This window comes from Centruroides vittatus, unplaced genomic scaffold (assembly GCF_030686945.1).
Source record: "Centruroides vittatus isolate TY-2023 unplaced genomic scaffold, ASM3068694v2 contig_957, whole genome shotgun sequence".
Lineage (NCBI taxonomy): Eukaryota > Metazoa > Arthropoda > Arachnida > Scorpiones > Buthidae > Centruroides > Centruroides vittatus.
The window spans coordinates 214,201-226,834 of NW_027122636.1; the positions used below are offsets into that span (position 1 = coordinate 214,201).

Sequence of the window (12,634 nt, forward strand, 5' to 3'; positions counted from 1 at the left end):
AACGATTTTCAGTCGGACTGTGTCGTGCTGAATCGAATGTTTTTGATACTAAATTTACTTCTAAAGTATAATTTTCATGTTTTTTATATTCTTTAATATATTTATTTTGTTTGTACAAAATGCAGAAATAATTTTTAACGATACGATAGCCTCGATGATTATTATAAAAATTTTCGTTAGGCTTAAAATCGACGAAAATTCAACACGAAGCGACACGCAACGGAGAAAAATTCAACAGGAAGTGATACGCAACGGAGAAAAATTTGAACATCGGACAGGTTAATGTATTTTTTCGTACAAAGTCGGAAACTGGAACAAATCATTAACTGGAAGGACCCCAGTTCCCAATTGGTTCCACTTATCGACGCTCTACTGTAATTATTTATTGAGAAGCAGTATTATGAAAAACAAAATCAGAGGACAGTTTACTTATTTGAGTTTGAACAAAAATCTTCTGTTTCAAGTAAGTATAGACTTTGTTTTTTTTATCACAGGTGCTGTCAAAATTGTTTGTTAATAAAAGTTTTTACTTCTTCAGATCATAATATGACTAAACCAATAAAGAAATGCAGACAACACAGCTTGGACTGGACTGTTTGAAGCTAGGATTTGTGTCCCATCATTATCAAACAAACGTTTACTAATGGGCCTCATATGCAAAAAAGTCTTTAGCAATGATGCTAAGAAACCATTAAAACTAACAGATCACTTGAACAGAATTCACCCTGACAAAAAAGAAAAAGATTTGTCATGCTTTCAATCACTTAAAGATAAAATTCTGAAGAGAACCTACAATAGATGATAAGTTTGTTTCATCATCAAAGCAAAATGAAGATGGATTAAGGGTATTGTACAACATATACCTACTCATTGCAAAGTCTGACAGGCTGCACACCATAGGAGAGAAACCAATTCTACTGGCCGTTGCTGTACATTATCAGCCATGTATTTAGGCTGATTGATATTTTTTAAGCTTTCATTTCCCACTACTTAACCAAAGATAACAATAACTACAACTGAAACTTTGATTACAAGTAAATAAAGCATTATAAGTATATAGAACTTGCTAATTCTAACAATGTTAAATAATTGATTTTAATATCCACAATTACAGTAAGCAGTTTCTATTGTATAATGTATTTTATTTCCACACAACAATAAATTACCATTGAAGAACCTATCCCAGTATTTCTCTGACAATAATTGTTTTTGTGATTTTATCAAAATAAATAAATATCCTGTATACATATTTTATTTTTATGAAAACAATTGTAAGAGTTTATTAGTTTTTATAAAAATTACTTTTATTAACAAATGTATAATATTTTTAAATAAATACATTTCCATCATTTTATTAACAAATTTTAATAATATAGAAATCAATTGTATTCACAATTCTTCATTAATGTGTGTTTTTTTTTTAGTTCCATGTCATTTAAACCATGAAATTTTTTGACATGTTACTTTAATTGCAGACAAAATGTAGCAAAATAAATTCCGAAATTATATTTAATGAATGAATGTAAATTGGAAGAGTACTTACTTCTTCCTGTTCCAACATCTGTTCTCTAAGTTTTTCAATTAACTGGCTCTGGCGATCGATTTCATCGTCCTTTTCGTCCATTTGTGCATACAAGCGAGTTCTTTCTTCTTCAAACTTTGATCTTTCGTCATTGCTGAGTGGTTCGGAAGGAACGTTTGCCACAACTGCCGGAATGCTTGTAATGGAGGAGGTGTCCGACAGACTCAACGTACTCGTTTCCAAGTCTTTCAAAGATGTTTGTTCGTCTTGAGGAACATTTTCACCTGTAAAAATTTTAATTCTCTTCTCAATGCACAAACTATTTTAGTTATTTAACAATGGAAAGATGTTTATAATCATTTTTAATAAAAAAAAAATTTAATTAAAGAATTTCTAGGTATTGACAAATTGAAATTACTTCTGGTCATTTGATGATCATTGTTATCAAATTTCTCTCAATTGTGACTGATCCTGTTATTGATAAGAAATGATAGTTGACAAACTTAAGACTGATTACATAAGACTAGCATTTCCCAGCCTCAGATATACATACTCCAGACCAGCGATTCTCAAACTTCTTAGCTCCGCGAACCCCCAAATAGTAAATATAAATAAAATTAATATTTCGCAACCCCCCACTTGAAGGAATAACAACCAATTAAGAAAACAATTTGCTTTTGTGTGTTTCTAACGTAGATCCAAGTACGGAGAAAATTTTAAACGAAAAACAAATGCAACCATCACATTAATTTCTTTTCTTTACACGTGTACTTATTGTAAGTAAAATGTTTATAAGCTTATAATAAATGATTTTTTCTCATAAAATGATTTCATTATTGTTCCGCGACCCCCTTTAATATCACCGCGATTGAGAAATGCTTCTCTAGACTAAGAAATGCCAACTCTTCCAGGTTGAGAAGCACTTCAAGCAATCCGCAATGGCAAATGTGATTTCAAATCAGCAACATTTCCAATTTTAAAAAACTTCATATCTAGGCAATTCAAAATTTTCATCACTTCAATCCTTAAAAGTTGTTAATATTAATTATTTACAGACTTCATGATATTTCATACACACTTTTAAAAATCCAAGTTCAGTACTTTAACCCTTCTGTTTTGTTGACTGGCATTAGATCTATATATTACTAAAATATGTACTAAAGTATTTTAAACTGCAAATTAATAATTAAAAAATATATGATAATTCTTTAATGAAATGAAATTTTTTATTGGTAGATTAAACAACAGAAGTCCTGTTACCATTTACAACTATTGTGTGATAAAGTGTTTCATCACATGTAAATAGAAACATTGACTGTTTCTATTTATATGCAATAAACTAGCAGCTTGGTCTGTTGTCGGTAGTATCAGATTTCGATAAACTAAAAACTAAAATAAGCAGCAATTTCGTATGTTAAAATGTATCATTAACAAATATTAGTTAACTATCATTATTTAATTGTTACTCATTCTCCCGACGAATCCTTCAGTGATAAGCATAAATTACAATGGTCGACATGATTTTTGGCACACAGAAGAGAGAAATTGTGTCTAATAGAACTTTTTGTACTGGTTTCAAATATGGGATTGAAATTTTTCAATTACCCTCTAAGTTTACGTAATTATAGACTTAAAATAAACTCTGATTTCATTTTGGAAATATATCGACTTATTTAGAAGACAGTGTAGTGTTAATGATAATCTCTACGGAGAAATTACAACATTGTGTACACTTGTAATGTAAATATTTGATAACTTTAATAAAGCTAACATTAATTAGTTATCCTAGCTTTCTCTAATTCACACATACATGCATAATATAAATAAATTACTAAGGGTATTTTGGAAATGATGTAAATTATGAATACAAATTCTGGCTTGCTTCTTTTACTACTACTATGTATAGTACGTTAGTGCTATTCATTTTATAACAATGACGTAACACAAAGAAAGATGTTACTCTGAATTATGAAATATGTTCTTCATGTACAGTAAAACATATTATAATAATTTCTAGAGAATTGTACTGTACATACATATTGAAAATAAATATAATACAATATATATTTATTTTCTATATATATGTATAGAATTGTCTAGAAATGATTACAAAACAAATTTTTATACTAACCATTTCTCCATCTGTATAATTCAGAATCAGCTTTTGCCAGTTGAGCTTTTAACTTAGCAACTTTTTCTTTCTCTTTCTCATATCTTCTCTTCCATTCCTCAGCAGTTAATTCTTCATTAACAATAACGGTATTCTTGATAGTTTTTGCTCTACGTTAAAAAATTAAAGTAATTTTGTATTTGTTACTTACAATTAGTCTCGTAGATAACTCGAAATATTAAGTCGTTTACCTTCTTCCGAATTCGAGAGTCGATTTTGTTTCTGCTTCGTTGAACGATGCCGGGGAACAACATATTATAATTGTGGTTCTGGAGTTACCGCCCAAACTCTCTTGAAGAATTCGAGTCAGTTTACTGTCTCGATAAGGAATGTGGCTTTTCTAGAAATTTACATTTCAATTTATTGCAATTAATCAAAAATCTGATTAAATTTATATCAAAAGTACGTGGAAACAATACTTACGTTTCCATCTGCGAGTGCAGAAATAACATTCCCAAGAGCAGAAAGTGATTTATTAATGTTTTTAGCTTCATCTAATACCATTCCTTCTGCACCAGTCTTGCTTACCTGAATAATACACAATTAGCTATAAAGACTATTTCGTGTGTTAGTTTTATTAATAATATAGTAATAATACTATAATTAGAACTTTTAAATAGTATTTATTAATGCCAAGTAATCTGCTATGGTATCAGGTATAATACGGCTAATAATTAGATGTAAAGTAATCTCATTAGAAGTAGGTTGTTCGGCTACCATCTTGTAATAATTTAAATAATTGTAATAAATGAATTTTAATTTAGAATTCCTGGAAGACAAGAATTAACCGGAATGAGACTCAAACCCGCAACTCCTGCACATCATAAAGACACATTGCCAACTATGCTACCCAGACTTCTATTTGACCTAATGGCAGATCATTTCACATTACTTAAAAACTGGGTTCATGTTTATATAGTATTTATTATATGAAAAATTTTTAATTATTTAATTCAATTACTTTGCTTTTTAATTGCAATTCTATCAAAAAATTTCCAGCAAAAATACTAAACTCTATGTATCAAACAATTAATTCAAACAACAATGAAAGCTCAGCTAGAGTATATTAAAAATGTCACATTTCATAATTAGGCTACTATTAAACTGCTAAGAATTAATTACAAATAAATTTGGCATTTGAAACTGATTAAAGAATGATTAATTTTGACATTAATCAATATCACAACCTCGACGATCTCTTCCAGCAAATGCTGTATAAGAAACTCTCAGTAAACTGTTAGATTTGAAAGTGAAAATCTAAAGCAGGCCCATAAACTAGTCAAAAACACTAGTTCCTTGTACAGTATTGTTGGAAGACATAAGGAAAGTGTGACATTGATTAATGTTAAGGTAAGTTCCAGCTTTGAAAGACTCGTTGATTAATCGTCAAAAAAAGATTTCTTAAGATTAAAAAACTTCAAGGGTTAATACAGAAGACGACAGTCATTTTTTAGCTGTAACTGCATTTTATCAGAGTCTCTGTTAAGTCTTTTTTAAAAATGTTTCTAGAAATTTTCAGGAAAATTGGACTATTGAATTGAGAGATATTAAGAAATATCTCAAAAGACTTCCAAATTATGAAATTTCTTTTACTTGTATACATTTTCAGTTTACCATAAAAAATGTTTGTTTTCATTATATTTATTAATACAGTAGAGAGTCGTTTAACCGAAACGTCGGTTATCCAAATGCTTTCCAGTCGGACTGTGTCGTGCCAAATCGAACTTTTTTGATACTAGATTTACTTCTAGAGTATAATTTTTATGTTTTTATATTTTTCAATATATTTATTTTGTTTGTACAAAATAAAGAAATAATTTTTAACGATACGATAGCCTCGATTATTATTATAAAAATTTTCGTTAGGCTTAAAATCGACGAAAATTCAACACGAAGCGACACGCAACGGAGAAAAATTTCAACATCGGACAGGTTAATATATTTTTTCGTACATAATCGGTTATCCGAACAACCTCAGTCCCCAATTGATTCAGATAAACGAGTCTCTACTGTAATATAAAAGATTTTTATAAATAAAACCTCATAACAGATGGCACCACACACAATTTTAAACTTTACTAACGTATTTCTTAAACAAATATTTTTTGCCGAAAAAGTTTGCAACTCTTTGCTGGATTTTTTATTAATAATTTTATGTTATCTACCAATTAAAATTTTTCGGTAAGTTTACTAAATACAGAAATATTTTTACAAACAAACCACTACAGAAAATATTTGATATGATAACGAATTAGCATCCTTTATATAATTAATCAAATAATAAAACTAAAATCTTATTCAGAAAATAAACTTTCAAGCTTAAGAGATGAACTGATTTTAAAATCAGATAAAATAGTAATTTCACATAAAAAAAGTTTGATCCTAAACCAAACAAATGCCGTAATTAATCTAGCTATCTTTATGTTACAATTATTATTATTAATCGTAGCATAATATACCATTTTATATTTGTTTACCGAAAATTAAAAACCGCAGCTTAAGTTCTAAGAAGAAAAATAAACATAAAAATTTTGTAAATTATAAGTTATAAAAACACATTCCATTACCATAGAAACGTAACACAACAGACGCTTTTAACGATCACCAATAGAAGTATAATTACGCAACGAATAACTATTAAAATTAATAAAAAAACCAAAGAAGAAAAAATTATTTCATTAAAACAAACAACTTCTACATCTTTACTTCAATATTATTTCTTGTGTTAGTTTATTTAGTGGACTATTTGCAAAATAAGTTATTTTTATGTAATGCTAACAGACAGTTGCGTATGTTATCTTCGTATTTTATTTAGTATTTTAAATTTATAATACATTGCATAATCGAACGTAACAAAATTAAATAAAACAGAAAATTCTCTGTTGAAATAACTGTAAGAATCGAATATAGATATTTTAAGCGAAAACACTATTCACGATTTATTTTTTGTTGATTATAATTCTCTTATTTTTAATTAATTAATGTAGAGATGACTTTAATAAAACCATGTTTTTACTAGGCTGTAACTGATATTCGTAAATTCGTATTAATTTCGAAGTTATTTAATTATTAGATTTTGTACTATTTCATAAATTGATCTAGTAATAGTCTCTTTAATCCGAAAAATATATTGACGGTAGACTGTCTTGCAGACGAGAGAAAACTGTACCGAGGGGAATGTTTCAAGCGTGTGTAACGTACGTTGCGGTTTTTAAAAAATGTGTAAAGTTTTAGAATACTTTTAAAGAAGGCCTGTGCGTATGTATAATTGATTGTTTATAACTTTAGATATTTAAAGAAATTTGTGTTAAAAATAGGCTAGTTTTAAAGGATGTTAACTAGATGTTATACTTTGCAATTACTTATGTAGCATTGCTGTAGTGCACTGTTGCAATAGGAGAAAACTGTATTTTAGATGGCAATGTAAACACAACCCGGAAGTACTGTATAGGTGTAAGGGAGTGTATGAAGAACTTAAGGTATTGGAAAAACGGTTTTTTAAAAAGTGTTTCTTGATTTTTCTGCTCGCGTTAGTTTGTTACATATATAAATTTTGTTTTATAGCCCTGAAGAGTCAGAAAAAATAATACTGATCCGAAATGCATTTGTAAAAAAGCAATAAAGGAGTTTGAACCTGTTAAGCTGTGAGACAGTCTACTGTCAATACATTTTTCGGATTAAAGAAACTATTACTAGATCAACATATAATACAGCTACCATAGGAAATTTAATAACTATTTCATAAATATGTCAGTAAGTCTATTAAAAATCAACAATGTACTAATTGTTATTGATATTATAGCAGTAACCATTAGAAGAGAAAAAAATTATTGTCTACGAAATACTAACTTTTTCGCTTCCTGCTAAATCTACGAGATACAATTTCCCGCTGAGCTTTTTCTGATTTTCTAAATTTTCTTGTTTCACGTTAATGAGAAAAACGCTGTGACTGCGAGAACTGTGCTCGTTCATGTCTGTAAATATAATTTGCGATGTAAACGACGATCCGAAAATAACGTTATAGCTACGTAAAATATTTTGGATAATTTACTGGTAACGGCGATGTGACGATTGGCTTTTCCTTCGTCGATGACTTCCATGACTTCTTCCGGACTGGAGACGAAACGTTCTGTGGCACCCTACGATAAAAATGAGTAAAAACTTATTTTGTTTGTATCGCACTAAAATATATTTGTAATCGATAAAGTAAAAAAATTAATACCTTAACATAAGGAACTCTATTTTTATCTTCATGCACTGATAGGTTTGTTTTTGAAACTGAAAATAATAATGATAATACAAATATAAACACCAAAACTTCGTAGTTATGTATTAAAACCAAACAATTGTAGGATTATATCAAGCTATATTCCAATTCTATAATTAATTAAATGCTAAGTAATTTGAAACTAAAGACAGATGTTAAGTGCCATCTCTTGCTAAATTTAATAATTATAATTAATTTAGAAGGTTCTGGAAAGAAAAAAATTGGCCAAAGTGGGACTCGAACCAAAACTTCCTCTTACTGTGTGATGTGTTGTCAGCGATGTGGCAATTGTTTGGCTTTAATATGTAATAATAATAAAATATAATTATAATTTTCATCAATAATAATATTTAATTTACTTTAATTCAAATTTGCTAATCTTAAATTTATTCCCTCCTAGCCATATTTCCAGTTCAGGAAAAAGGTGGAAATTGCTCAGCACTAAATTGAGGCTATACGCTGGACGTTTAAAAAGTTCCAAGCTGTGTGGAAGTGTGAAAGGTGAAAGCCTTCACACCTTTGATGCATGAAGATTTCCACCTCTTTCCCGAACTGAAAACGTTACTAGGAGGGCAGAGGTTCGAGACTAATGACGATCTTCAAAACAATGTTAAGGCCCATCCGAAGTCACTGGCGGCAAAATTCTATGAATGGGTGATTGCAAAGCTTGTCCACAGATATGACAAATGCCTTGAATCTTCATGGTGATTATTTCGAAACGTAATCATGTTTGTACCTAACTTTCGGTAGTAAATTCATTTTGTTATTTACACTTGTCCTTGTTTTATGGACCATAGGAGGTTGAAAACAACAGCCTACGTAAATAGACTATTACTAATATAAAAACTGTCATTTGTGTGTGAATTCCTTATAACTCCTGCAATTTTTGGTCCAATCCAGATGAAATTTTTGTTATATTCATTTTATGTTCTGACAAAAAGTATATGCTACTTATTTTGCAAAGATATTAGCCATAGAATAAACATTTTATCGATTTTGGATCAGTGATCTCACTTATGTTGCGGTTCACGTCAGCGACCTCACTTAATTCACGATTGATGAGGGAATTTTCCTTAACTTGCTTCACTTTTAAATATTTTGGCAAATAGCATATTTTAAACTTACTTCATTAAATTTAAAATTTAAACTTTAAAAAGAGATAGCTTCGCCGTGTCATGTCTATAACAAATTTTTAAAAATCTTTCCGTAGTGACCACGTGACATTCTATTATCCAATCAGAAGTAATGAGCTTGTTATTCAGAAAGTGTTATTGCTCATTTAACTAATGTACTGTACATACAATTCATCTTTGTTTTATTAATGTGGGACTTAAAGGACTTGCTATTTTGTCAGGAAAAAAAAAAAAAAGAAAGCCTAGGGGAAAGCGTAAGAGTAAAATTAATCGGGTAAATTCTAGATCTAAAAGAATAAGAACCAGCAAGACCTTCTAAGGCTGTGAAATCTGACTTGAGCAATATCGAGTAAAAATGACTTTGTCAAGGGCTGCAGAAACAGCATCACAACCAAGAGTGACACTAACCAAGCGCCAGGGCCAGGGCGGGCAAGATGATGTAAACTGATAGAGGATATGAATTGTATGTAGGTAAAATAAAAATGATTCATAAAGTTTTAATCATTTACTATGTACTGGAAAAAAATATCTTAATTAAAACTTTTTTTTTTAACTTACAAGAAGCCTAAGAAGATTATTTTAATTAAAACTTAGCATTTAAATAATTTTTTTCGCATTTCTAGGGAAGGGCAGCTTCCCCCTCCTGCCCCCTGGCAACGCCCTTGATCACAACATCAACTATAAAAAACAATATTAAAGTATCTATTGCTAAGGAAGACAATGTGGAAATCTTTTAAAAGACAATAGTGTTTACTCAGAATGTAGTGTATAAAGAAATTTTATAAAGAAAGATCACAATATTATTTTAATATAAAGGCTTAAATCTCTCTCTCTCTCTCTGTGTGTGTGTGTGTGTGTGTGTGCGTGTGTGTGTGTGCGTGTAAGTGAATTCTCTATAACTCCTTACTATTTTTTGTCCACTTCATGTAAAATTTTATTTTGCTGCTCTTTATGTTACAACAGATAGTATAAACTACTTAATTTATAGAAATATTAACAACTCTTCTTGAATTTCTTAAAATCTCTACTTCTCTTCTCAATTCTTCAATCTCTACTTTATGATAAAAAGTATTCCGTCATGCTTAACGGGGGAATTTCTAGTACATGATAAAATCAAGGTAATTATATAATTAATCTATAAATCGGACATTCATCTAAAGCAAGAAAACAAAGAGTGCTTCGTAAATTCTTATTTTGTGAAAACACAATCTAACCACCTAATTAATAAGCTGATTTACTGACCTATTTTTTGATGTTAGTGCTAGACAATGGAAGAATTTTTATATCCCAGAAGCTTCATTTTCTATTATCTGGTTGAAACCTTGTATTTCAAGTACATGTACCTAAGTACTTTAAATACCCAAATACCATATAATTTTAAACTAACTTAAAAAAAAACCATAGTTACTTAAAACTTAGTTAAAACTTTCAAATCATTTTTATATTTTAAAATGACACCATAGTTTATCATACCTGAGCTTGTACCATAATCATACTTGTAAGTATATACTTATAATTATGATCAGCTGTTGGTATTATCATTAATTAGACAAGAGTATACAAAAAAAAAATATTTTATCTTACAAGCAGATAACCAGACATTTGTGTCTCCAATTCAAATGAAACTTGGTACGCACATAGCCCTAAATACAAACAGTTCCTTGTCCAAATAATAAGACCCATTTCTCAAATGTTTCTGAAAACTGGGCCTTTAATGTTTTTATTGTAAAATAGCTAGAGATTCATCTTAGTAATAAGTACAGTTTCAACCAAATCATAAGAATTTTTGACAAATAAAGCTAAACATTTAATTTTCAAACTTTTACGAACATCCATATTACGAAATGGAATTTAAACCTACAATATCAAACAAGAAACCAAACAATATAAACTCTCACGAGAATAGTTTTTAAATTGCAGCCGCATTTATTACCAAATTCGACGAATGTATCGTTGATACAAATCTAGCGGAATTCGATTTTCGTTATTCTTGATAAAGGTCATTAAATATGACCGAAAACGTTTGAATTTGGTAATAAATATGGCTGCAATTTAGAAAGGTTTTTGTGAGAGTTTATATTGTATACGAAATGCAGTCTACGGAGAGATTAGAAACCAAACTATCTTCTATCAGAATTTATTAAGGACACAAATCACGTAAACACTTATTTTTCTATAATCATCAAATACGTTTTCTGTAATATATATATAATATATATATATATATATATATAGGAAATAAAAACCATCAATAAAAACAAATTCAATTATTTTTATAAGAAACATCATTACTTATGTTGTTTTTTAAGTAAAATTTCACAGCAGTAATCCAAAATCTTACAAGTAAATCGGTACTTAATTTTAATGAAAATAGATTATACTTCTTTGAAAAAACTACAAACTGCTGTAAATATTACTAAGAATATTAAAAAAACTATACGTCTTCATCAAGATATGACTATCGCATTCTTTATTATTCATATTCTTTAATCAATGCAATTAGATGTTACCTTTATGCTTTTAATATAAAATTAAAACAACAGATCTATAAATATACTAATTAAAATCTATTATTTGATATATTTTCTTACCATCCAAAAGATCTCTAATCTTGTCCAAATATATTTCAAAATAAGACACCTGTAATAAAATAAAATTACACAGACATTAGGTTATTTTGCTCAATGATATAACTTTCACAAATTACGATTAGTACCGAACACTGTTAGAATTAAACGAGTTACCATATTCTCCAATCTCTCAAAAGAGGATATACATTTGTACAAGTGTTTTATGATGACATTTTGGTCATGTGGAAAGATAAGAGCTACTCAACTTGCCTAATTTCAAACAAAGATTATATACAACTGAATATTCATAACAACAAGAACAATAACTAACAAAACACGAATTAAACCACTTCAAAATAAGCAAAATTTAACAAAAGAAAATACTATTTTTATTTTATAAATAAGCTCTACAGTTCGGCTGAGACTCCACTGGCGCAAAAACGGGCGTAAAACCCCCTCGCCGTAAAAACTTTTAATCACGTGACCTATTTGCGTTTGCGCTCGGATTGCGGTGGAAGTCCGGCTAGCAAACTTTTTGTGGCGACGGTGCTGTCGAAGTTACGCCTGTATGGTTGTATACGTGATATATCGATATAAGGGCAATGATTATATTCTACGAGTTTTTTCCGTACTTTAAGTACAAATGTAGTAAAAATAATGTCTTTATTTTCATATATTAACTTTTATTATCGTATTATTAAGATAATATACAGCACTTATAAGCTTAGCTTTTTTATTATGTACTCCTCTACATTGAAGGATTTTCCTTTGGCCGTCCGTATCGCGTGTTTTAGGCATCCATTATTATAATTGGAATACCTCTTGTCGTAGATACATGAATACTTTCGAACGTTTTTCATCTCTCCAGATCTATTCTAGAGTAGCCACGAGAAAACATACACAGAAGCTCGTTTTCTGCCATTTTAGCACCGTGTCACAATGACCTAGATTTCACCGAGTTCTGATTGGTGG

At 29.4% G+C, this 12,634-nt stretch overlaps 1 protein-coding gene across 1 annotated transcript in view; it reads right to left on the reverse strand.

Annotated features, from left to right (window-relative positions):
• Positions 1-12,634, reverse strand: part of LOC136985266 (kinesin heavy chain-like) — a 90,640-nt gene that overhangs the window by 14,260 nt on the left and 63,746 nt on the right. Inside the window, exons 5-12 of the mRNA XM_067282514.1 lie at positions 11,684-11,732; positions 7,915-7,970; positions 7,744-7,831; positions 7,542-7,666; positions 4,116-4,220; positions 3,884-4,032; positions 3,654-3,802; positions 1,544-1,806 (exon numbers count right to left, since the gene is read on the reverse strand). Of these exons, the coding sequence (XP_067138615.1) occupies positions 1,544-1,806; positions 3,654-3,802; positions 3,884-4,032; positions 4,116-4,220; positions 7,542-7,666; positions 7,744-7,831; positions 7,915-7,970; positions 11,684-11,732 (984 nt within the window). The remainder of the gene's footprint in view (positions 1-1,543; positions 1,807-3,653; positions 3,803-3,883; positions 4,033-4,115; positions 4,221-7,541; positions 7,667-7,743; positions 7,832-7,914; positions 7,971-11,683; positions 11,733-12,634) is intronic.